The sequence below is a fragment of the Mastacembelus armatus genome, chromosome 12, assembly GCF_900324485.2.
Source record: "Mastacembelus armatus chromosome 12, fMasArm1.2, whole genome shotgun sequence".
NCBI classification, from domain to species: domain Eukaryota; kingdom Metazoa; phylum Chordata; class Actinopteri; order Synbranchiformes; family Mastacembelidae; genus Mastacembelus; species Mastacembelus armatus.
The window spans coordinates 9,143,587-9,167,128 of NC_046644.1; the positions used below are offsets into that span (position 1 = coordinate 9,143,587).

At 40.8% G+C, this 23,542-nt stretch overlaps 1 protein-coding gene across 1 annotated transcript; it reads right to left on the reverse strand.

Moving 5' to 3' along the window:
* Positions 1–847: 847 nt before the first annotated feature.
* LOC113124719 (low-density lipoprotein receptor-related protein 2-like) lies at positions 848–16,342 on the reverse strand. The gene is made up of 33 exons (XM_026297789.1): positions 16,237–16,342; positions 15,847–16,034; positions 15,578–15,618; positions 13,797–13,930; positions 13,353–13,568; positions 12,943–13,125; positions 12,644–12,766; positions 12,045–12,218; positions 11,744–11,956; positions 11,333–11,599; positions 10,842–11,057; positions 10,421–10,603; positions 10,122–10,244; positions 9,865–10,032; positions 9,546–9,761; positions 9,220–9,449; positions 8,981–9,110; positions 8,527–8,720; positions 8,083–8,274; positions 7,700–7,907; positions 7,211–7,394; positions 6,910–7,111; positions 6,511–6,675; positions 6,049–6,303; positions 5,660–5,887; positions 5,223–5,357; positions 4,811–5,012; positions 4,595–4,720; positions 4,252–4,359; positions 1,815–2,051; positions 1,364–1,682; positions 1,020–1,116; positions 848–929 (listed from the first exon to the last, which is right to left on the reverse strand). The coding sequence occupies exons 1-33, from the start codon at positions 16,340–16,342 to the stop codon at positions 864–866; spliced, it is 5,829 nt and encodes a 1,942-aa protein (XP_026153574.1). The 3' UTR covers positions 848–863.
* Positions 16,343–23,542: the final 7,200 nt, after the last annotated feature.

The following is a 23,542-nucleotide window of genomic DNA, read 5'->3' on the forward strand; positions in this document are numbered from 1 at the left end:
TGTAATTAAATAGACAGCGCCTCTTAAAACACTGAAGTCACACAAACGGAAGCTACAGGAAGTTGGCTGTGAATGCCAGGAAGCAGAAGAGTAACTGAAAGAATCTCAGCAGGATTGTAAACAGGTAGAAATTTGACTTTTATCACTGGGGTAAGGGGCTTGTGTGAATCTCTACACGTGGTTTCAAAGTTCAAACAAATCCTTTTTCAAAAAGGAAAAACATTATACATGCCTGTATCAAGAATATTTTTAAAAGGACAGATCATTTTCACTTTATATGACACTTCATATGATCAGATGCAAAAACATGTGTGTCCTAACTACCGTGGTTGTGGATTAAGTTAGACTCTTAGCGCCGCAGAAGTTCAATAAGAAAATTCTCTTTAATGTCACTGGTGTTACTATGGATGAATTAACGTCAGAATATTCAGCCTATGACAGACAAAGCAAGTGTGTGAAGATTAGACAGGATAAAAATATGTCTGCAACACAAAGTGAAGAGCCCAGGATGTAAAGAGTCATTGTTTTTGTCAATGTATGCTGGATTATGTATTACCTCTGAGAGGCCTATTAAACCAGTGAGAAGAGTCACCCAAGTTGATGCTCTGTAAATACCTCTACTACACAAGCTACAGTACCACCAAATCAGCTGATGTAAAACCATTCTCAAAGTGTGAGAAGAAAAAAAAATAAGACAGTGAATTTTGGTTCTTCTTGGTTAACATTTATTACAAACTTTACTACAGCATGTTGAAATTCATGGCCAGTGAAATGTATCCTGTGACGTCTGAGCCACCTGGAGTTAGTCAAGAAACCAACTCCACAAGACCATGAAGCCAAATTTCCTGTTGAATGCAGAACGTCTACTGAAGCTGTAGTGATGTTAATGTCAGTGGGGGGTTCTTCACATCTACTGGTGACTCTAACTCCTGGGGAGGAAAAAAAAAAAAAAAGCTAACTCCTGTCCACTTTTTAAAAAAATCATTTATATAAAACAGTATGCCTCCATGATGTTTTACCTCAGAGTCTGAATCATTGTGTTCATAAGGCAGGCCCATGTTTGACATGAGAGTTTCCTTCTCCATTGATCTGCTTCCAAAAGACTCCCAGAACCTGCTACTGAAACAAAGTCAGAAGGTAAATATTTATTTGCCAAAAAAAAAAAAAAAGTCTGGTTGAGTGTCAGACTAGAAGCTTCAATTCTAACCAAACACTACAGCAACTGACTAATGTTTACACTTTTTTATAGCTTAAAAAGTGTGATTTGGCTGCTGCAGCAGAAAAAAAATTTCTGCCCACCACTTATTTCACAGAAAATCCTGCTAGGCATGATACAAAGAAAAACAAACATCACAGTCAGTACCTTTTAGCAAAAATAAAAGCAGCACCCATCAAAATGGCAATGAGGCAGAAGATACCCAGGATCACAGACACATGGCCATGTCTAGTTTCTGTGTCTTGGCAGAACTCTCCCTTGTAACCAGCATTACACTGGCAGCGATGAACTTTTCCTTCTGTGATGCAGTTGCCATGGCCACTGCAGTGTTGAAGATCACATGAAGTACCCTCTTTTCCTAGTGAAAAAACAGAGTTCTTCTGAACCTTTGAGTTAGGGGTAGAGAAAAACTGGCGATGGCCATCACTGACTTTGGTCCTGGAAGAGGGTAAATTTGTGTTTGGACCTGAGGAGAAAGTTATTAAAGATATTATACTTCTGGAAAAGACACACATTATTAAACTTAGCATTAAGTCAATAGCGTTTCTTAGAAAATATTCATGAATAAGCAACAACCAAAAACTAGCTGAAGACTCACATTCCTGCTCGTCTGACTCATCCGGACAGTCCACTTGTCCGTCACAGAATTTGCTGCTAATGATGCACTTGCTTCCATCGAAGCAGGATTGTTTTCCAGCAGGGCAGGTGGGCAGGGGGGCACAGGAAGTGGCATTGACGCTGTAGAAGCCCTGCCCACATGTACATGTCCTGCCTTGGGGATAGGGAAGACACAGGTGGAGACATCTGCCATTGTTGATGGAGCAGCTATTGCTTCCTGGAAGAAATGGTCCAAATGTAAAGAGCCTTAGAAACAAAATCTAATGTCTGATAAATAAATAAAATAACGTAAGTGAATATTACAATAACTTGGGCATAAAAGAATAATACTTCATGGTAAATATCTGAAGAACAAATGATTTGTCACAACAATATTCAAAAGGTGGGTGCTATCATCTGGAGCTTTCTTAATGTACCTCCTAGGTCTGGAGTATAGTTTTTTTTTAGGAAACGCTCAGAACCTTTACCATGGTTGCTAGTCCTCCTGAAGTTTAGATATTTGTGGGGAAATGCAGTAAGGTCATGTAAGTTTACATGTATAGAATAACGTGGTTTTAAATTTGCTGGCAAACTGATAAACTTGCTTTATTAAATCACTAAAGAACTTTTCATTTATTTATACTGAAAGCATGTGTGACAGATTAAAGTAAGGAGAAAGTGAGAGAGACAGACCGAGAGCAAATGTGTGTGTGTGTTACAGTTCTAGCCATTGTTACCTTTTCTCAATACACACGCGTGCGCACACACACACACACACACGCACGCACGCACACACACACAAGTCCCATTCCCCTGACAGGTATCACATCACTCTGCCAACTATTCAACTCAAACTGAGCCCGACTTATTCATACTGACCACAGTGTCATCTGACACTATCTGCTCTCTCCACCAGGAAAAGCCAAAGCAAAGTTGAAGTGAAAATGATGCTGATAAAAACTGGTTTGGTGTGTATCGGTTTTAAATGACACCAACAGTGCTCTGAAAATCTGTGTTATAAGTCCGGACAGGAATTAAATACAGGATGCAAGATTGTCTAAAGAGGATTTTAGTGTCAAAGAGGTCACTTTCAGAATTTGACAAGTCAAACTGTTTGCTTTTAGCCCAGCAGAATTGTCACACAACATTTACTTAATTGGTTGGGAAACTATAGATAACCAGCTTCTAGTGATATGAAATGTACAAGTCTTACATATATGATTCCAGTTATTTCTTTTTGCTGAGAAAGCATCTCTGGATGGGTTCAGATCTGTTTATTTTTCTTAGTTCTTATACTGTCCTGCCTGTATCAGCTAAATGATGTTCTGTGAAGTCAAATTCAAAACTAGTATACTAAACGAGTATAAACTTGTGCTTTATAGAAAATACACCACAAAAAAAAGCAACTGAACTGTCATATCTCAATAATATAAAGCCTCACACAAACTTCAGCAAAGAAACAAGATCCCATCACTCCAATCCACAGGCCTCTAGTGCATAAACTTCAGTTTTAAAATGGACTAAGATTTCATGAACCACTTAGGACGTGCAACTGATTTAGCCCTGAGCTATTTCATGGATCTCTGTTAAACCTCATATGAACTTGAAATCCACAGCTGGGGCTCCTGTTTTTTTCAGTAATTTGTGCTGGAGTGCCAACTAGTGTCATGCTGCCAATATGTTTTTGTCCTTGTAGGATTTTATTTGGTCTATGTTATTCTATAATACGCTATATAGCGCGCTTGTGGTCTTACTACCTTATTAGTTCCAGTAACACCTGCTCTGCCCCCTCCTTCTGACACTTGACATTTTTAGTCTGTATTCTGTCACGGCTCACCTGCCTTATAGCAGCTATCAGTATCAGCCTCACTGGCATCACAACTGCAAATCTGCACCTCATCTCAACAATCCGGTTCACTGTACATTATATAAAGGCAACTTTCCAGTTTCCAGATGGATGGCATATTTCCTCGTCCTGTACCCATCTGTATCTCCACGCTTGAAAAGCTAATTTTCCTGATAACATGTTTCCATTGTAGTTCCTTAGTTGACTTCCTGCTGCAGGTTCTAGGCTTACTGCTGACCATGCAAAATTAATTGCATTTACGCGAGTATGCTGCATCAATGCCTGCATTTGCTTCGTTTTGACAGTATCATTCAATTTTTACTATATCTGCCTGAAATATCTACATTCTTTCAATGAGCTTTGTTTAGTAACGAGGCTGAAAGTGGAAATCCTTCCCACACAATCTCAATGTGGTCGACATCCGTGTGGCTTTAGAGCAAACCTTCATACTTATGTACGTATATTTGATTGGTTCATTTCATTTTCTCTCATGTCCTGCAATGGTTTTATGTTCCTATTGTGTTTCAGTTTATTAATTTTGTCTTTTACTTATTGTCATGGAGTAAAAAAAAAAAAAAAAAAATGTACTTACCAGATTGGCTGTCTTCACTGTAGGCTTTGACTTCCACAATGTTTGTCTTTGTCTCAAACCACAGTTGTTTCGACTGGAGACCATCACTGAACCACACTTTTGTGACATCTACAGAGATTGGATACAAAAATAAAGTAACATTTCACCAAGCATAAACATGAGCTTATGAGTTCTTGAGGTAATTTGTTATTTGGGAATGCAACAATAAAAGTTTTGCTTGACTGATTAGTTCTTCAAATTAGTCTGATATCATCTGCTGCCTGAAAAGAAAAAAAACTGATGGAAAGAATGTAAAAGCCAAGATAAAGTCCACACACTAAAACAAAAGTCAGGCCATCCTCACCTTTGTCCAGGGAGGCCCAGAGCAGGATGTTCTCAGTATGTGTGAAAGAGATAAGCAGCCCTGGCCCGGTTTTGTACTGTTTATAACCTGATCCATCCACTCCAATAGAACTAATTACTCCTTCACCTAGAGAGAAAGAAATTACGTAGCTACATATAGGCAGACAGAAGCAAGCTAGCAAAACATATTTTTAATTGATATTTTTGAAGTCCTCACCTGTATCCGCCCAGTAGATCAGGGTTCCTTTATTGAAAAAGACCAGCGAGGTGGGGATGCTCGACTTCCTCCAAAGCACTGCTTTGTTACGGCCATCCATCCAGGCACAGCTCACCTCTGCCTGGCTTTTCCCACCTGCCACAACTATTGCTGTGTAGCAAAGAAGACCTGAGAGGGGATGCAGTGCAATAGATGTGGTGCCCTGAAAACACAAGACAAATGAAAAATGAAGTAGAGAAGTCGGCATATACATTTTCACATGTAGATTTGTTTGGTACATCCATGGTCCTTGCAGATTCAGACAATAATAGGGTGAAAAAAATGGGGATTTTAAGGAATCATGTAAATATCAGAGGTAAGAGGTGATCAATGAGCAGAAGAGAGTCAATGTGAGCAGCTGAGAAAAATTCACCTTCAGTGATCCCTGCAGCAGTGATGTGGTGTAGCCACCATAATGGGAGGTCACATGGAGATCAGGTCTCTGGGTACTGCTCCAGTAGAGGTTAGATGTCACCCAGTCAACTGCCAGAGCTGTGACCGAATCATCCTTGTGGAACAGAAGTTTTGTTTCCAGAATTTAAATTACTCCATAGAGTGACATTAACTCAAGAACTGCTGACTTGAAAGTGAAGCTAACTGAGTCTCCAAATTACTTGATTTATATTTTTAAGCAGTGTTAATGTGTTTACCACGCTATCTATTGAACACAGGAAATACTGAAGGTCCTAATAATTTACAACAGCAACATGAAAACATGGAGAAACTTAAAAAAGAAAAATATGCTGTTCATGTTGTTCCAGGATTTCCCAACTTGCTATTTCCTTTGAAAAGCTAATTATGCCTGCCTACCTTTAGCTGTAAGATTTGTCCAGCAGGTGTCAGTCCCTGTCTAGACCTGGAGCTGCTTAGTTTTAGCACTTCCACAGATCCTCGTTTTGCATCAGCAACATAGATGGAAAGCTTCTGGATGGACACATCCAGTGCTGTGGCTTCAGTTACTCCAGGAAGGGCTAAATCACGGCTGTTTGGCATTTTTTTCAAATCAACACCATCCATGTGCATAGAGCGCAAGTAAATCTACAAAACACAGGAGGGCAGAAAAAGAATTAGCAATCAAACATATAAGACAAAGTGTAGAAAAAAAAGCAGGAAAGTGTATTATTAACGTAAAACCTTTGAGAAATCTTGGCCTTAACACTGTGATAGAAAGAAAAAAGGAAAGAAAAATGAGACAGTACCTGATATACTGTGGCAGGAGATAAGAGCAGGATGAAAGTTGACTCCACAGGCAGAGAGCAGGTGATCTTGTCCTTTGAAAGTAGGAGCCCCTTTGGACATCGACAAACCGCCGTAAGCGCCCTCACCACAGAAGCTCTGGATGAGCCTTGTGCTCCAGACTGGGCCCTCACTGCTGGGGCCAGGAGGCAGAGATGGGAGCAGTGTAACTTGTCACAGGGGTTGGATATGGCTGGCTGGGAAAGGGGATGCATCACCTGGACAGAGAATGCAAGCAAGTCATAGTTCATACCTGTGAATTAATATTGTAGTCTCCTCAGTCTACATTTTACCATTAATGTAAAAAAACAAAAATTAAATTAACAGTTTTCTATAAAAACCTCTCCCTAGCAAACTAAGAATTTCACAGCCAACTAAAGACTGTTTGCAAGTAATGAATGCCCTCTTAGAAAGGAAATACTCACTTTCAATCCAAATGGCTGTCCTGGTCTCTTTAGGAGAACCTTCTGATCTTTTCCAGTTCTCTTTTCAGCTGAACGGATGGTTCTTCTCTTAGTGTCAGACCAGAAGACTCTGTCATTAAAGACCGCCACAGAAAATGGGCTTGGTGTTTCAGCTAACTGAAGGATCTAGTAAGAGAAGGGTATCAATTTAATAGTAATGGAGAACTGCTGGGAGACGTAAGCATACACACACAAAAACAAACAAACAAAAAAACCTGAATTTAACAGGAAACAAAAGCATTTGAAATGCAATGCACTTCAGTCACTGACAGGCATATAGTAAATGTGTTCCCCCATACCCAAAATGACAACTGTTGGACCCCCCTCACTTTGAAGTTCATCATTTGAATGTAATTTTACCTTGACATTGTCTCCATCTAGAGAAGCTGAGCCGATGCAGCGCAGCTTCTCATCAGCCCAGTACACCCTGTTGTCCAGGAAGTCATAGGCCAAACTTACAGGCCAGCTCAACCCTCGACTCACCACCACCTTTCTCTTTGAACCATCCATCCCGGACCGTTCAATCTGAGGGCTGCTCCCAATCTCAGACCACAGCATCAACCTATAAATGTTGACATAAAATGACAAACAGGTAAAAAAAATTTTTTAAATCAAAATCACTTTTTCTTTAGATACCTTTTTTTTTTTTTTTTAATTTTACCCTTTATGGGGCAGCAGGACCAGTGAGCTTGGCTGCTCCAGATCTTGACCAAGGACCACTGTGTAATCCTGAGATCTCACTGTGGTATCACTGAGCTTCACAGCTAGAATCTGGCCAACAAGTCCGTCCACCCAGTACAGGTTCTTACCGACCCAGTCAACTGCGATGAAATCCGACTTCACTCCTGTAACATGATTTCATGTGATTAATACAAATTCAGGTCAGTCTAAGCTCCTCAAACTGTTCAAGTGGCTTAACTTGTATACATTCAAGTTTATAGGCCTTCAGAGACAGCATTTTGACTTAAACCAGATTGCACAATACTAGGACCCTTGAATTAGCTCCCTTCAGTTATATGAAGATGTTTTGCATATTATTGCTTAAAACTGGTTCTCACGCCAAGAGGTCTGCCATGAAAAAGATCAACTGCTGTCTTCATATCTTTCCACCTGATACATTACACAGGTAAAGCTCCAGAGATAGACATACCTTTGATAAGTGTCCCTTTCTTATTTGAGTCTTTCACATCAACCCAGCGGATGCTCTGATAGTCAGGACTCAGCCAGTAAACTCTCTGCTGAGCCCAGTGGTAATCTAGGGAGAAGACTGGTCGACTGGCAGAGGAGAGAAGACCTAATGTGTTGCTATGCACCCCCAGTAGTAATAGCTCTGTCTGCACTGATGCCAGAAGCAAAGGCTCGTCTAGAGACAGAATTAGGAGTGTGATAACACCACCAAAAATCACAAAGTGCAATAAAAATGAACACAGCTTATACATGTTAGTATTCATAATTTGCTGCTGAAGACAAAAACCACCAGTCATATGTCTTGCATTATACCAGACTTGATCTTTCCTTGTTTGTGTAGTCTACAGTACCCTTTGTCTTGCAGCTTTTGTTGTCAGGCTCCAGGTAGAAACCAGGGTGGCAATGACAGATGTATGACCCACGGGTGTTGAGGCAGGTGTGTTTGCATACAGCATATGGTGTTGTGCTGCACTCATCAATGTCCACACAGGGGTCAGCATTGGACTGCAGTTTGAAACCTGCAGCACAGTAACACCTCTGCAAAAGGGAGGAATAACTGTTTTCAAGCCAAGCAGGAACAAGCATGGTCAGAACCTTCATGTTTCTGGAAACTTTGCCACAAGTATGTAATGTACCTGTGAAGGCTGATGAAATATCACTTATCCATAACAAACAAATGAAAGTGCCACAATTAGCTTGCTTGTCATTGCATTCATTAGCATGTCCTGAAGCAAAAGTTAGGAAAATCATTGGCAGTAGAAACAGGAGACTTGTTTGTTGTGTACTGACCGGTCCATCTGGGGTGCTGACACAGTGGTGGTCACACTGAGGACCAGACCAACTGGAACAGTTGCTTTTGGTGCATCCCTCACCCTCATCTGAACTATCAGCACAATTGGTGAAGCCATTACACACCAGTGTGGGGTCAACACACTCACCACTGCCACACTGGTAGAGGTGAGTGGGGCATTTCCTCTGCTGGCCTGTGGAATCAAAAGAGTATGTTTTAGAGGTCGCTCTAAAGTGAAATAAATTTGACAGTTTATTAGCCACACCTGGCTAACACAAATGCTGTTGAATATTAAAACACTTCAATATACATGGAATGAATGTAAAAGTCACTGAAAATGCATCACCTTTTATAACTAATCCTGTCTATACAGACCTAAGTGCACCCAGTGACCTGTTTGGAGTAAAGGACAAACTTTTCTAGAGCAAAACAGTGAACATCAAACATGCTCACATTTGTCTTCGTCCACACCGTTATGACAGTCCTTCTTCCCATCACACCTCCAGGGCACAGGGATGCACTGACTGCTGTCTCCACACTGCCACTGGTATTCCCTGCACTTTGCTGCTGGTGTCACACAGTTCTGGAAAGAAATGAGTTTCAAACACAGATTCCTAACACCGCACAAAAAAAGTCCTGCATCCTTGCCTCTGCTGATCAGTACAGGTTCACCTCAGTCAGACCTTATTTACCTTCTCATCTGACCCATCTTCACAGTCATCCTCCCCATCACAGAGCCACTCTTTCTGCAGGCACTCGTGGCTGTTTGGGCACCGCAGCTGTGCTGGGCACCGTGGGGGTCTTGTGCAGTGAATCTCATCAGAGTGGTCACTGCAGTCAGCATATCCATCACATCTCAGAGCCTCGGACACACATTGCCCACTAGCACAGCGATACTGGTTAGACACACAGGCCACCAAACCTGGAAAGTGTGAAAAAGAAACATGGATAACATCTGTAATAGTATACATAGTTTTCACAGAAGCTGCTGTACAAATGCATGTTAAAAGTAATTTACCACACTTTTCTTCATCTGACCCATCTGCACAATCTCTCTCGCCGTCACATAAGAAGGTCTCAGGTATGCACCGGGTATTGTTATCACAGCGTTGATGACATCCCTCACTCAGCTTTGAACAGTCCATTTCATCAGATTGGTCCTGACAGTCATACTGCCCATCACATATCTGCTCTGGTGGGATGCATCTATTCCCATGAAAACACAGGAATTCACCTGTGGAAAATAAATAAATATTACTCCAAAACTGTCACCACAAAGCAAACCACTCATTTTTTGCAGTGTGTGTAAATTTTTTCCTACCACCTGTAAAACAAACCTGGTTTACAATGAGCAACACATTCCTCTTCATCTGATCCATCTTGGCAGTCCTCCTCTCCATCACACACATGACTGTAGATGACACACTCCAGTCCATCTTTACATGGCTTGAAACCTCTGCGGCATATCATAGGTGCTGATCTGGCATTGACCACATTGACGGACACTTGGCAGAAAGAAAATTATGCATTACATTAGGAAAGTTGCAGTAAATGGTAGATAACTACTGCACTGTATTTGTTCCTATTTACTTACAGGCAGAAGTAGGATTTGCTGAATGACACCGCCACTCATCTGAACCATCAGGACAGTGGGCACGACCATCACATACTTCCATCCTGGAAACGCACTTTCGCCGATCGCTGCACAGGAAGTCATCTGATGTACAGGGACACAGTCAATATACTGGATTAAAGTTGTGAAAGAAGCCATCCTGAAATATTAGCACTTCAAGTTTCATATAAGTCTCCTACAGCAAGTACATGTCATCAGTTGGTGGGTAGGTGGGCCAGCAAGGACTTTTGCACTGTTGTAATTGTTGGAGTCAGACTTGCCTGGGTTGTTGCACCGGAACACACAGTCATTTTCATCAAACCCATCAGGGCAGTCTCTTTGTCCATCACACAGCTGTTTTTGAGAGATGCACAGCAATGAGCCTGGACAGAGAACTGAGGGAGTGATGCAAGATGATGCGGATACAAAAAGCGAAGGCTCTGGTGTTGCAGCAGGAACAGGGACTGGAAAGGAAAAAGGTCAAACTGAGGAGTGTCAGCAGCCACTAGCAGTGCTGTCAGCTGGTAACACTGATGAAAGACCAGAAAAAAAAAAAAAAAAAACGACAACATTGAAGTGGGTTGATATTTGATCATACCAATAATCTCAGAGGGGACACAAGCTTTCAAACTTCTAGTGGTGGAAGATGTAACACAACCCAATAAATTTACCAATGATAACGTTTGGTGGAGCTGGACTTACCACAGCCCACCTCATCTGTGCCATCTAGGCAATCGTTCTGTCCGTCACACAGGAATTTCTTTGGGATGCAGCGTTTGCCATCAGCACAACGATGCTCACAGCTCTTGGTTCGTTTCCAGCAGTCCAACTCATCAGACTGGTCCCGACACTGTGGCCTCCCATCACAAACCTGAGCCTGAGGGATACACATCTTCCCATGGGAGCACTGAAACTCATCTGGGACAAAGCACAGTGGAAGAGTATAAGAATGAAACCTCAGTGCTGGTCCTTCAAGTACTCATTTGGGAATCTGTTTAAGTTTGTCTCTGCCGTCTATGCACCAGTTTATGTCCTTTGATAAAAGACAGTGAGGGAATTTTATTCACTTAAAAACATCCACTTCCTCACTAAGAGAAAACAAAAACATGTGCATATAATGGGTTAAAAATCTGCTTTCATATATACACACACATACATACACACTAAAATGTGTAAGACTGAAGCAAAAGAACCTTCTCTGCAGGTTTCACGACATCCCTGCTCATCAGATCCATCCATACAGTCCTTCTCTCCGTCACATATGTGGCTGTGTAAAACACACTTCTTGCCATCATTGCACGGCTTTGAGCCCATACGGCACATTAGGACTCCGCCCTGAGATGAAGAAGCGGGTATGCTTGGACAGTCAGTCTCATCTGATCCATCATGGCAATGAGCGCGACCATCACAAATCAAGCTCTTGGGGACACAGCTCCAACCGTCTTTGCAGCGAAAATCATCTGTGGGAAATTTGTTAGAAATAAATGAACCAGAACAAGCAAATGTGTCAGATGATCTGCTGTGCATTATCAATTCAGAAAAGTTATGAAACTATGAAAACACAACATCTGGAAATAAATCGCATCCTCCAGATTGTGACTTACTATTTGAGGGACATCTTTTCACACAGTTCTTCTCGTCAAAGCCATCTGGACAGTCGTTACGACCGTTACAAAACTGGTTCGGTGAAATGCAAAGGTGAACAGTAGGACAGAGCACCGAGGGGCTGCGGCAGGTCGATGGAGTTGGAGCGGGAAATATTTGGTTTGTTGAACCCATATTAGGTCTTACTGGAGGCAGGATCTGTTCTGTGATATCTTAAAGACAGCAAGGACAGCTTAGCTAATGATAAAACTGAATTTAAAGATAATATTCACATATAGCAAAGTCAATTTAAAGACTCACCACATTCCAGTTCATCTGATCCATCCTCACAGTCTCTCTCTCCATCACACACATGGCTGTATAAAACACACTCCATGCCATCTGTGCATAGTTTGAAACCTCTGCGGCACTTCACAGGTGTTGACCTGGCATTTGGTACGTTGATGGGGGCTTGGAGGAAAGAAAACGAGGCAGCTGATGAGTAATGAAGACACAGCTTAGATTTTGAGAGTTGAGGTAAACATGCAAGAGGAAGACCCAATTATAAAATCATGTGAAATAAATCATGTGCAGTTGCTAGCTCAGGAAAAAAAAAAAAAAAAAAAACAGTGGACAGTTTGACTTTCTGCTGTGGCATACCTGAATGGTAGTGTGTTATTACCATAAGAGTTTACCTGTGTTTGCACAGGTGTAATTAGTTAGTGGCCTTATAAATGTTGCCATAATGACTATAGTAGGTACAAAGAAGCGTTTTAATTAAGCTCCTATTTGTAGACAAACTGAGTATTGTGTACAAAAAAAAAAAAAAAAAAATTATTGTGATGAATTAAAATATTCATGTGATGCATCAACTGCTTTTCAACATAACTACTGCACTGTATTTGTTCCTATTTACTTACAGGCAGAAGTAGGATTTGCTGAATGACACCGCCACTCATCTGAACCATCAGGACAGTGGGCACGACCATCACATACTTCCATCCTGGAAACGCACTTTCGCCGATCGCTGCACAGGAAGTCATCTGATGTACAGGGACACAGTCAATATACTGGATTAAAGTTGTGAAAGAAGCCATCCTGAAATATTAGCACTTCAAGTTTCATATAAGTCTCCTACAGCAAGTACATGTCATCAGTTGGTGAGTAGGTGGGCCAGCAAGGACTTTTGCACTGTTGTAATTGTTGGAGTCAGACTTGCCTGGGTTGTTGCACCGGAACACACAGTCATTTTCATCAAACCCATCAGGGCAGTCTCTTTGTCCATCACACAGCTGTTTTTGAGAGATGCACAGCAATGAGCCTGGACAGAGAACTGAGGGAGTGATGCAAGATGATGCGGATACAAAAAGCGAAGGCTCTGGTGTTGCAGCAGGAACAGGGACTGGAAAGGAAAAAGGTCAAACTGAGGAGTGTCAGCAGCCACTAGCAGTGCTGTCAGCTGGTAACACTGATGAAAGAAAAAATTAAACTGACAATACTGAAGTAGGTTGATATTTGATGGTACCAACCATCTGGGAAAACACACAAGCTTTCAAACTTCTAGTGGTGGAAGATGTAACATAACCCAATAAATTTACCAATGATAACGTTTGGTGGAGCTGGACTTACCACAGCCCACCTCATCTGTGCCATCTAGGCAATCGTTCTGTCCGTCACACAGGAATTTCTTTGGGATGCAGCGTTTGCCATCAGCACAACGATGCTCACAGCTCTTGGTTCGTTTCCAGCAGTCCAACTCATCAGACTGGTCCCGACACTGTGGCCTCCCATCACAAACCTGAGCCTGAGGGATACACATCTTCCCATGGGAGCACTGAAACTCATCTGGGACAAAGCACAGTGGAAGAGTATAAGAATGAAACCTCAGTGCTGGTCCTTCAAGTACTCATTTGGGAATCTGTTTAAGTTTGTCTCTGCCGTCTATGCACCAGTTTATGTCCTTTGATAAAAGACAGTGGGAATTTTATTCACTTAAAAACATCCACATTTTTGTTTTATGATAGTGAGGAAGAGAATATTTCAGTCAAACATTTAAGACTGAAGCAAAAGAACCTTCTCTGCAGGTTTCACGACATCCCTGCTCATCAGATCCATCCATACAGTCCTTCTCTCCGTCACATATGTGGCTGTGTAAAACACACTTCTTGCCATCATTGCACGGCTTTGAGCCCATACGGCACATTAGGACTCCGCCCTGAGATGAAGAAGCGGGTATGCTTGGACAGTCAGTCTCATCTGATCCATCATGGCAATGAGCGCGACCATCACAAATCAAGCTCTTGGGGACACAGCTCCAACCGTCTTTGCAGCGAAAATCATCTGTGGGAAATTTGTTAGAAATAAATGAACCAGAACAAGCAAATGTGTCAGATGATCTGCTGTGCATTATCAATTCAGAAAAGTTATGAAACTATGAAAACACAACATCTGGAAATAAATCACATCCTCCAGATTGTGACTTACTATTTGAGGGACATCTTTTCACACAGTTCTTCTCGTCAAAGCCATCTGGACAGTCGTTACGACCGTTACAAAACTGGTTCGGTGAAATGCAAAGGTGAACAGTAGGACAGAGCACCGAGGGGCTGCGGCAGGTCGATGGAGTTGGAGCGGGAAATATTTGGTTTGTTGAACCCATATTAGGTCTTACTGGAGGCAGGATCTGTTCTGTGATATCTTAAAGACAGCAAGGACAGTTTAGGTAATGATAAAACTGAATTTAAAGATAATATTCACATATAGCAAAGTCAATTTAAAAGACTCACCACATTCCAGTTCATCTGATCCATCCTCACAGTCTCTCTCTCCATCACACACATGGCTGTATAAAACACACTCCATGCCATCTGTGCATAGTTTGAAACCTCTGCGGCACTTCACAGGTGTTGACCTGGCATTTGGTACGTTGATGGGGGCTTGGAGGAAAGAAAACGAGGCAGCTGATGAGTAATGAAGACACAGCTTAGATTTTGAAAGTTGAGGTAAACATGCAAGAGGAAGACCCAATTATAAAATAAATCATGTGCAGTTGCTAGCTGAGGAAAACAGTGGACAGTTTGACTTTCTGCTGTGGCATACCTGAATGGTAGTGTGTTATTACCATAAGAGTTTACCTGTGTTTGCACAGGTGTAATTAGATAGTGGCCTTATAAATGTTGCCATAATGACTATAGTAGGTACAAAGAAGCGTTTTAATTAAGCTCCTATTTGTAGACAAACTGAGTATTGTGTACAAAAAAAAAAAACTACAATTATAATGGATCAATAAAATGTTCATGAGATGTATCAACATAACTACTGCACTGTATTTGTTCCTATTTACTTACAGGCAGAAGTAGGATTTGCTGAATGACACTGCCACTCATCTGAACCATCAGGACAGTGGGCACGACCATCACATACTTCCATCCTGGAAACGCACTTTCGCCGACCGCTGCACAGGAAGTCATCTGATGTACAGGGACACAGTCAATATACTGGATTAAAGTTGTGAAAGTAGCCATCCTGAAATATTAGCACTTCAAGTTTCATATAAGTCTCCTACAGCAAGTACATGTCATCAGTTGGTGGGTAGGTGGGCCAGCAAGGACTTTTGCACTGTTGTAATTGTTGGAGTCAGACTTGCCTGGGTTGTTGCACCGGAACACACAGTCATTTTCATCAAACCCATCAGGGCAGTCTCTTTGTCCATCACACAGCTGTTTTTGAGAGATGCACAGCAATGAGCCTGGACAGAGAACTGAGGGAGTGATGCAAGATGATGCAGATACAAAAAGCGAAGGCTCTGGTGTTGCAGCAGGAACAGGGACTGGAAAGGAAAAAGGTCAGACTGAGGAGTTTCAGCAGCCACTAGCAGTGCTGTCAGCTTGTAACACTGATGAAAGACCAGAAAAAAAAAAAAAAGAAACCGACAATATTGAAGTGGGTTGACATTTGATTTGATGCAACCCAGTTTGTTTCATTAGGTCTCTTTACACACAAGCTCTTAAACTTTTATATTAAAGATATATCTATCTATCCACATCTCTCTCGCTTTAAATACATACATAGTAACAAATAACTTGCTCTAACCTGAATGAACATCCCTAAGAGCAGCAATTACATTGACCACATGACCTGTGACAGTCATGTCTTGGATGCGACTCCCATCACGCCGATCCCACAGAGTCATGACGTCATCAGCAAGGGACAACAGGAAGGGCTCAAAGGCAGCTACGACTGAGCCTGAAATGTTCCATCTTCTTCCAGCTTGGTGACTTCGATCCGGAATCAAACTAAGTGTTGTCAAACCTGTAAAAGTACAAGACCCAAAACACTTAAAGGCAAAAGGAAGATGTTATACTATAAAATTCAAAACTCTGGTTTATGTAAAAACTGTGCAACCCTCAGACTAAGAAATTATTTATCATCTTTATGTTAAAATTAACCCTGGTGAGATGGAGGAAATAATCTCTTTTTTTTTTTTTTTACTCTGACCTATGAGGTAACAAACCTGCCCTGTTTGAGTTCCACAGCAGACTATTGGCCCTGAGGTCGAAGGCGATGTTCCCTCTGACTCCTCCGGCTAAATGCATCAGCTCTATGACTGGGCCTCCCATCATGCTCATGGAGAGAATCCGTTGTTCTTCCAGCCAGTGGATACCACCCCTTAGCCAGTCCACATAGAAGTCTTGAATCACACCTTCTGTATGGTACAACTGCTGTAGGTATCTACCGTCAGCTGTGGTGGTGCCAATGGAGTTATATTTGCATGATACCCAGTAAAGGTTCCCACTCCTCTGGTCTACTTTTATAAAACAAACTAAACATAAAACAAAAAAGAAACCAGTCAAAAAAAAGTAAAACTCCAAAATATGAAATTATCTACAAAAGAAGAGTAAATCAGAAAATTTTAATATTTAAGCTAAAAATGAGCATTACTGCTTGATTTAATTTTCTGTTGAACAGTTAATCATTTTATCTTTTCATACTCAACAGAAATGTCTCCAAATCACAACATTACTTTCATTATCTATAATTGTACGAGCCAAGGAAGAGTCAATGAAGTAACCTGTCAAATGTGTTGGGACCACTTCAGTCTTCAGCTGGGTTAGGCTGGTGCGATGGATGTGGCCAGTGTGATTGGTCCAGTACAGCCAGTCTCTGTACCAGTCCAGATCAAAGGACAGGATGCCAGTGTTGGAAAAAAGTTGGGTTTTAGTCGACTCTTTGATTCGAAACTCCAACAGGTTGACATCAGTAGAGGTACCATATATAAACCTCGGATCTAGGGAGCAAAAGATATTTAAAACACCCTAAGGAAACAGTTACATATGGTAATGACAACAGAAAAAAATATTCAGAACAGGATAATATAGTTAACATGTTTATGTCCATTTCCTAAACTATGATTTTGGAAGCAAAACGGTTCCAAATACATAAAATTTAATTAAGATGATGTAACTGCCCTTAAGCCTAGGTCTTGTCACTGGATTTGTGGGAGACCTGTAGGACCATATAAAATGTATGGTATTGTCCTCTGCCAATGGAAGAGACATGCATATCATGACTGACCTTATATATAGCTCAGGCATATTAAACAAACATATAAACCTACATTCACATGTCCCATCAAGCAATAATATTTTGGAGTCTGGACATGCACAGGTGAATCCAAAAGGGTTGCTTTTAGTTAGCTGGCAGAGCTGGCATGGAGTCTTCACACATGCAGAAGAATCTGAAAAATACCAGACATCATAAAATGCAATAATGATCCAACAAAACAACAGTTTTTATGGCTATGATAGCTTTACTTTAGCACGTACACATATCTTCGCTGCAGTTACGTTGGAGAATTAATTTTAAAAACTGTTAAATGTATTTTGTTCATGAACTTACACAATTTTCCACAAGTAAATTGTTTTCATGGAAAAACAAATTATCTGGGCACCATAACCTCAAATATCAAGACAAACTCAGAGGGAATCACATTTTTCTTTTAAATACCTTGAGGCTGCTGCAGCTCATGGTAGACAGTTAAAAGTGGCATTTTAGCTTTCCCGAGCAGCAGCTTCTGGTTTGGTTGCTTCTGTGAAGCCTGCCACAGGCCTTTGTCGTCAACCCAGTAGAACGAACCTTCAAAGACGGCCAGGCTGAGAGCTGGTAACCTGTTGAACAGCCCAGTGAAGGAGTAACGGCCAGTCCCATCCACCTTCACCGTCTCTATGGACTGCATAAAATAAGATTAGAACCACTGTAGGATACACAACAAATGCTTCCAAAGTCAGCCAGTGACAACCCAAACTTTATATGTGTTTCTCTGTTCACTGATCAATAACCTTTGCTGTTTGAATACAAATGGTGAATGTGTATGTTAATATGTACACAGATTTCTGTTGGAAATAGCTGATTTTAGGTAATTTCATGTAATTAATGGCAAGAAACAATACTGATTCCCTTACTAATGAAAACAAATTACATGCTTAATGCACCTTCTTGAAGTCACTGATCCAGAACAATCTCCTGGTAGCCACGTCAGCAGTGAGGCTGTGGGCAGACTGAGCAGTGAGAACGGTCAGAGAGCTTCTTTCTTTCCCATCCATCCATGACTTCTCTATTGTCACCCTGTCACCTTGGCCCTCATTGATCCAAAACATCAAGCTGGGAGGCAGAGACCAGGGAATACAAGTAAGTCCTACCCAGTGTATCATCTCTGACTGTGTTCCTGACAACTCAAATTTCACATGCATCTAGTTTCAATACTGGCACAAAAACAGATGCACTTTACAAGTTTCATGTTTAAGTACTAGCTTTTATTCTTGTTAAGGCAATACCTTTCCACAGGAACGAGAACCACATCTGTTGGCTTGATGTGTTTGCTCAGCACAGTAGTGTAACTGTCCTCATCTGGTGCCTGCATATAAATGGCCTGCGTCTTCTGATTAGTCCAGTAAAGGTTTCCATTCAGCCAATCACAAGCTAGACTCTTTATTCCAGGCTCTCCTGTTAAAATAAATCAATTCATTCATTTATGCTTAGGAATGTCTCTTTGGTGTAGTTGGGACTCAAACTTGAATATGTCCCAAAATCAACTGGAAAACAAACTGATTGCACAACAATTTTTTTTGTGAGAAAGGTACTGTACACTTTAGTCAATTACTGCACCACCAAACAACAAAAAATGCACAACCAACCAGTAAAGATGGTCCCACTGTACTGTCCATCACTTTTGTAAATGCTGCCATGGCTGTCAGCCCAGAAGTACCAGCCTCGGGCAATGTCAAACATCAAGGCCACCAGGTCAAACACTGGAGTATGGACAACTTCAAACTGTTGAGACTTCACATTCAGCAGTCCCATGGCACCCCTCTGTACTGTCAGCAGTCTGGTAGCATTGCCTGGACACATTTATAGATTCAGAAAGAAGGGTGCAGTGACAACACTACAGACATGAGGAATTACCTTGTATCTTACCAAGTGTAGAAATGTACAATATTACAAAATTCACTATGATTATATTTGAACAGAGTAAATAACCAGGATGACTGACTCTGTGCATCTCATTTCATAACTAATTTTATGCTTTTATTACAAATGTGTGAATTTACACTTTCAAGTTAACTGCCTGAATGCTTGAAAGACAAATTGCCTCTTTGATCTTAGTGAACTATCTTTCTTTTGTCACATCAAAGAGGCCTATTAACATGTCGACCATCTTTTGTCCAAATGCAATTCATAGCATTTGTAGGTGGGCTTGATCTTTTTTAAAAAGTGAAACCAAATCCAGCAGAGATGAACAATGTACAATTAAGTTGATGACTACCCTCAAACTGGCGCACACAAAATTAGATTTGTACTTCCATGTTGGTGTATGTGTCAAAATATCCTACACATACATGAAAGGTACTCTACAAAAATTTAATTTGATACCTAACAATTAGGTGAAGAGGTATGAATAAGCAGGATAAGCAGGGAAATCCCTGCCTCATCACCTGTAGCGAGACATGTGGAGCTTCCATTCAGTGTGAAGCCTTCTCTGCAGTGGCAGTAGTAGGATCCCATGGTATTAGTGCAGTAATGCATACAGCGAGGGAAAGGTGTGGCACATTCATTCAAATCTGGGGACAGAGAGTGAATTTTGGCTTTATAAGCCTGAACTGTGCAGCAAAAAGAGATTAGAAACAATTAATGTGGCAAAAATGAGAAACAGGCCTGGTTTAGTAGGGCAGAACTTCCAGTCATCAACTATCTTACAAAACAAAGTTCATCAGTGGTGTTATTTATTACACACCTTCACAAAGTACTCCATTGGGAGAGAGCTTATATCCAACAGGACAGGTACACAGAGCACCCCAGGGTTCATCGGTGCAATCGTGACTACAGCCACCATTGTTCATAGAGCACATACGACCTGCAAGAGGAGCAATGTGAACAGCTCAGCTGCGTGTTACATCCATCTACAAGAAGCATGTGATTCAATCATTCTAATTTGTGTTATTGGTCTCAAACTTACCGCAGGTTATGGGCTCATCGCTGCCATCTGAGCAATGAATCTGTCCATCACATTTCTCTTCAGCAAACAGACACGTCCCATCAGGACACCGTATGTGACCCGCATCACAAACAGCTTTAAAAAGGAAAACATAGAATCAGCACTTCACCCTTAATTATTTGTTTCTAGCCCTGTGGTAGGAGCTGTATTTTGAGTTCAACATTTTTTATGTTTCACACCAGCTATAAAAAAAAAAATAATAATACTGCTAAATAACTAATATCAGTAAAAAAAATAAACATAAGCTGACAAAGCTTAAGTGTATGAGTGCATCAAGGTCAGAAATCAGAGTTCATTCAAATGTATTTAGACGAGAAAAGCTCTGTTTCTAAACTTCATAATGGGTCAGTTCATCCCAATGACAAAATATTTTCTATCTTACTTCTGGTGATGTTTAGCTGTGCAGACAGTTTTGGTTTATTTAAAAATTTGACTCCCGAGATTCTGCTTTACCTGTAAATTTAGCTGAACACATCAATATACAACATATCTCAAGGTAGATAAGACTGGATGACAGACTCAGTACCAACTGTTGACCTAAAGTTTGTGTTGTAGTATGTAGCAAAGTTTCAACACTATCTAACCTCTGATTACTGACCCTGATAGATTTCTGGCTGTAGTCCCATAAGTAACTGACTGACTTTCAGTTCCATGTGATACAGCCGTCAACCTGCCCGTCTTTCTCACCACAGTCATCTTCATCTGAGCTGTCCATGCAGTCGTTCAGTCCATTGCAGCGCAGCTCTTTGGGGATGCAGATATGGTTTCGACAGCTCCAGTCTGAGTCCAAACAGCCCCTGACGGCTGTGCAGTTCTCCTCATCAAAGCCGGTGGGACACTGCATTTGTCCGTCACAGCGGGCTGATGCGTTGACGCAGCCGACTGAATCCACACAAGGAAACTGTCCCGATGGACAGTCAGGAGCGCCTGGGAACACTAGAGAGAGGTTAAGAAAATAACATACCATGAATATAAATCTTAAGAATGGTAACAGTAAGTTTATTGAATTAAAAATCATTAAAGGTTGAGGTCTAATTTATCTTTCATTTAAAAAAAAAAAACAAAAAAACCAAACCTTTAATTTTATGTAGTTACATAGTTTTTTGTTTAACATTTCATCATTCTACGATCAAACAATAAAGTAAGACTTTTTTCTTCTGTTTTCCACAACTTCGTGTCATTTTGATTGCTTTTATTGTGAAGTAGCTGGTTTGCTAAAATGTGGAATATAAAAGCTCTTCCTGCTGCTGGTTCTGTTCTGGTTACATATATTGTTAACCAGTTTAGGCTTAAACAACTAAGGGAAGGTTGCAGGAGGAGAGAATGGAGATCTACCAGCGCAATCCATTTCATCAGAACCATCCAGACAGTCTCCTTCTCCATCGCATCTCCAGACAACAGGGATGCAGTTTCCATCATCACACTGCCAATGGTTTTGACGGCATCCAAAAACATGGCCTACAAACAGAGAGAGCAACAGAGCGGTCCTTTAAAACATCCCTGCTGTACAGTTCAAGGACTCAGGCAGTCATCTGCATGTGGTATGTGGAAATGCTGAAGCACAGATACAAAAAAAAAAAAAAAAAAACAAAAAAAAAAAACAAAAAAAAGAATTAAGATATTACATGACCTGTCATTTAAATTACTTTGCCAATAAATTATTTGATTTGCTAGCATAGCATAGTGAGCTACAGCCACACAGTCACTAAGAGGTAAGTGATATTTATTTTAACAAGATAGATATTTAAGTGAATACAGTTGCCAAAAGGTCAGACACTGATGTTTCATTGCCAAGCACCAACAGGAAGTCATGCCTAAAGCCTGCAGAACCACTATTCTGGAGAAGACTGTTTAGGACTCCAGCCTCTTTTATATTTTAGAATTCATTTCACCTGGGAATGTTTCAGTGTCTTCAACCCGTTACTTGTGTAAAGTTAACTCACAGATACAGATACAGGTCGACTGACTGATTGACTGACTGGAATTAAATCTCCAACTACGCTTGCAGGCCTGAACATTGGCGTGCAGGCCCTGGCAGAACACCCCTGAAACCCGCCGGGCGCCATATTACCCCGTTCATGTCAACAAAAGGTCAGAAACACAAACGCATATTTTGCACACACACTCACGCTCACTGACTTTCGACAGAGTAACACAAATGCGTTAGAGAAGTATGTTTTAAATGTCGTTACCTCTGGCAAACCCCAGACCCGTCAGAAATATCAAACAAATGACCTGGTGCAAGTCCATGTCGACCCGCACAGCTCACCTGGACTAACAGGCCCACCTGAGCACGCGCTTTAATCAGCTGCTGCAGGTGCGCGTGCCCTCGCCTAGAAATAAACCCTATTTTTTTATTAATATAATTTCACAAAGTTGACCGTCATCCACCTCGGAGCCTGTCCACAACACTGTTTGTTTCTCAAATTTTAAAAGTTTGGTGTTTTTGATAATTTGATTATTTTGTTGGCGCATGCGCAGAGACTGCAGTGTGTTTTATTTCTTAACAGCGAAGTGGCAACATCATTTCTTAAAACCTGCCCAAACAATCCAACATCTTTTTTATTAAGGTTACAATAAAACAGTTCAACACAAAGGTTTGTTAGTTGTTTTCATATCAAAGCCAAACTAAACGAAAAATACCAATTGAATATTAATTGTGCATTTTATTTAGGGTTTTAATTCAAAAAGAGCCAAACGATTTATTCCTTCTTTTGAAGTGTGCAGGTTATTTTATGATTGGACAACGATCAGCTGGGCCTGTCCCAGGTCCTTCGTGTACTTTTTAGACACAGGTCGTGTAATGGCTTGATGTAAAAGTGTGTGAATGTATATTAAAAGTGTTGCTAATGGTTTAATGAACATATAAAACCCTTTAAAGTTTATTTAAATGTGCAGTTCTTAAATGGATGCTCTGTTTATATGCAAAATAATAAGACCTTTATTTATTATTGGTCAAATATATGAGATTTACTGAAAATCTTAAATATTCAGCTGATTTTCTAAAAAAAAAAAAGATTAGCCTACATTATATTGTGTTTACAAACCTTAGATCAAAATTTATTCACCGTCTATTTCTAAATTAAATTATGTCAATACCATCTTTTATTAAAATGATTAAATATGATAATGTGTGTGATGTATAACAGCATATTCAATGATTAAAATGCTACAGGAAAAGTTTTAAGATTTTCCCAGCAGGAGTAAATGATGTGATACTGACCCTAACTCTTTATTAACTCTCCTGGTTCTGCCCAAACAGCGCTAC

What these genes read in the sequence shown, in the direction of transcription:
- LOC113124719 (XM_026297789.1), bottom strand. Translation starts at nt 16,342, where the DNA reads ATGGGAGGCCCAGTCATAGAGCTGATGCATTTAGCCGGAGGAGTCAGA. An exon ending in CACAGATGAGGTGGGCTGTG is followed by an intron (nt 10,604 to 10,841) that starts GTAAGTCCAGCT and finishes TTTCCTTTCCAG; the next exon opens with TCCCTGTTCCTGCTGCAACA. An exon ending in AGCAAATCCTACTTCTGCCT is followed by an intron (nt 10,033 to 10,121) that starts GTAAGTAAATAG and finishes CTTTCTGCCAAG; the next exon opens with TGTCCGTCAATGTGGTCAAT.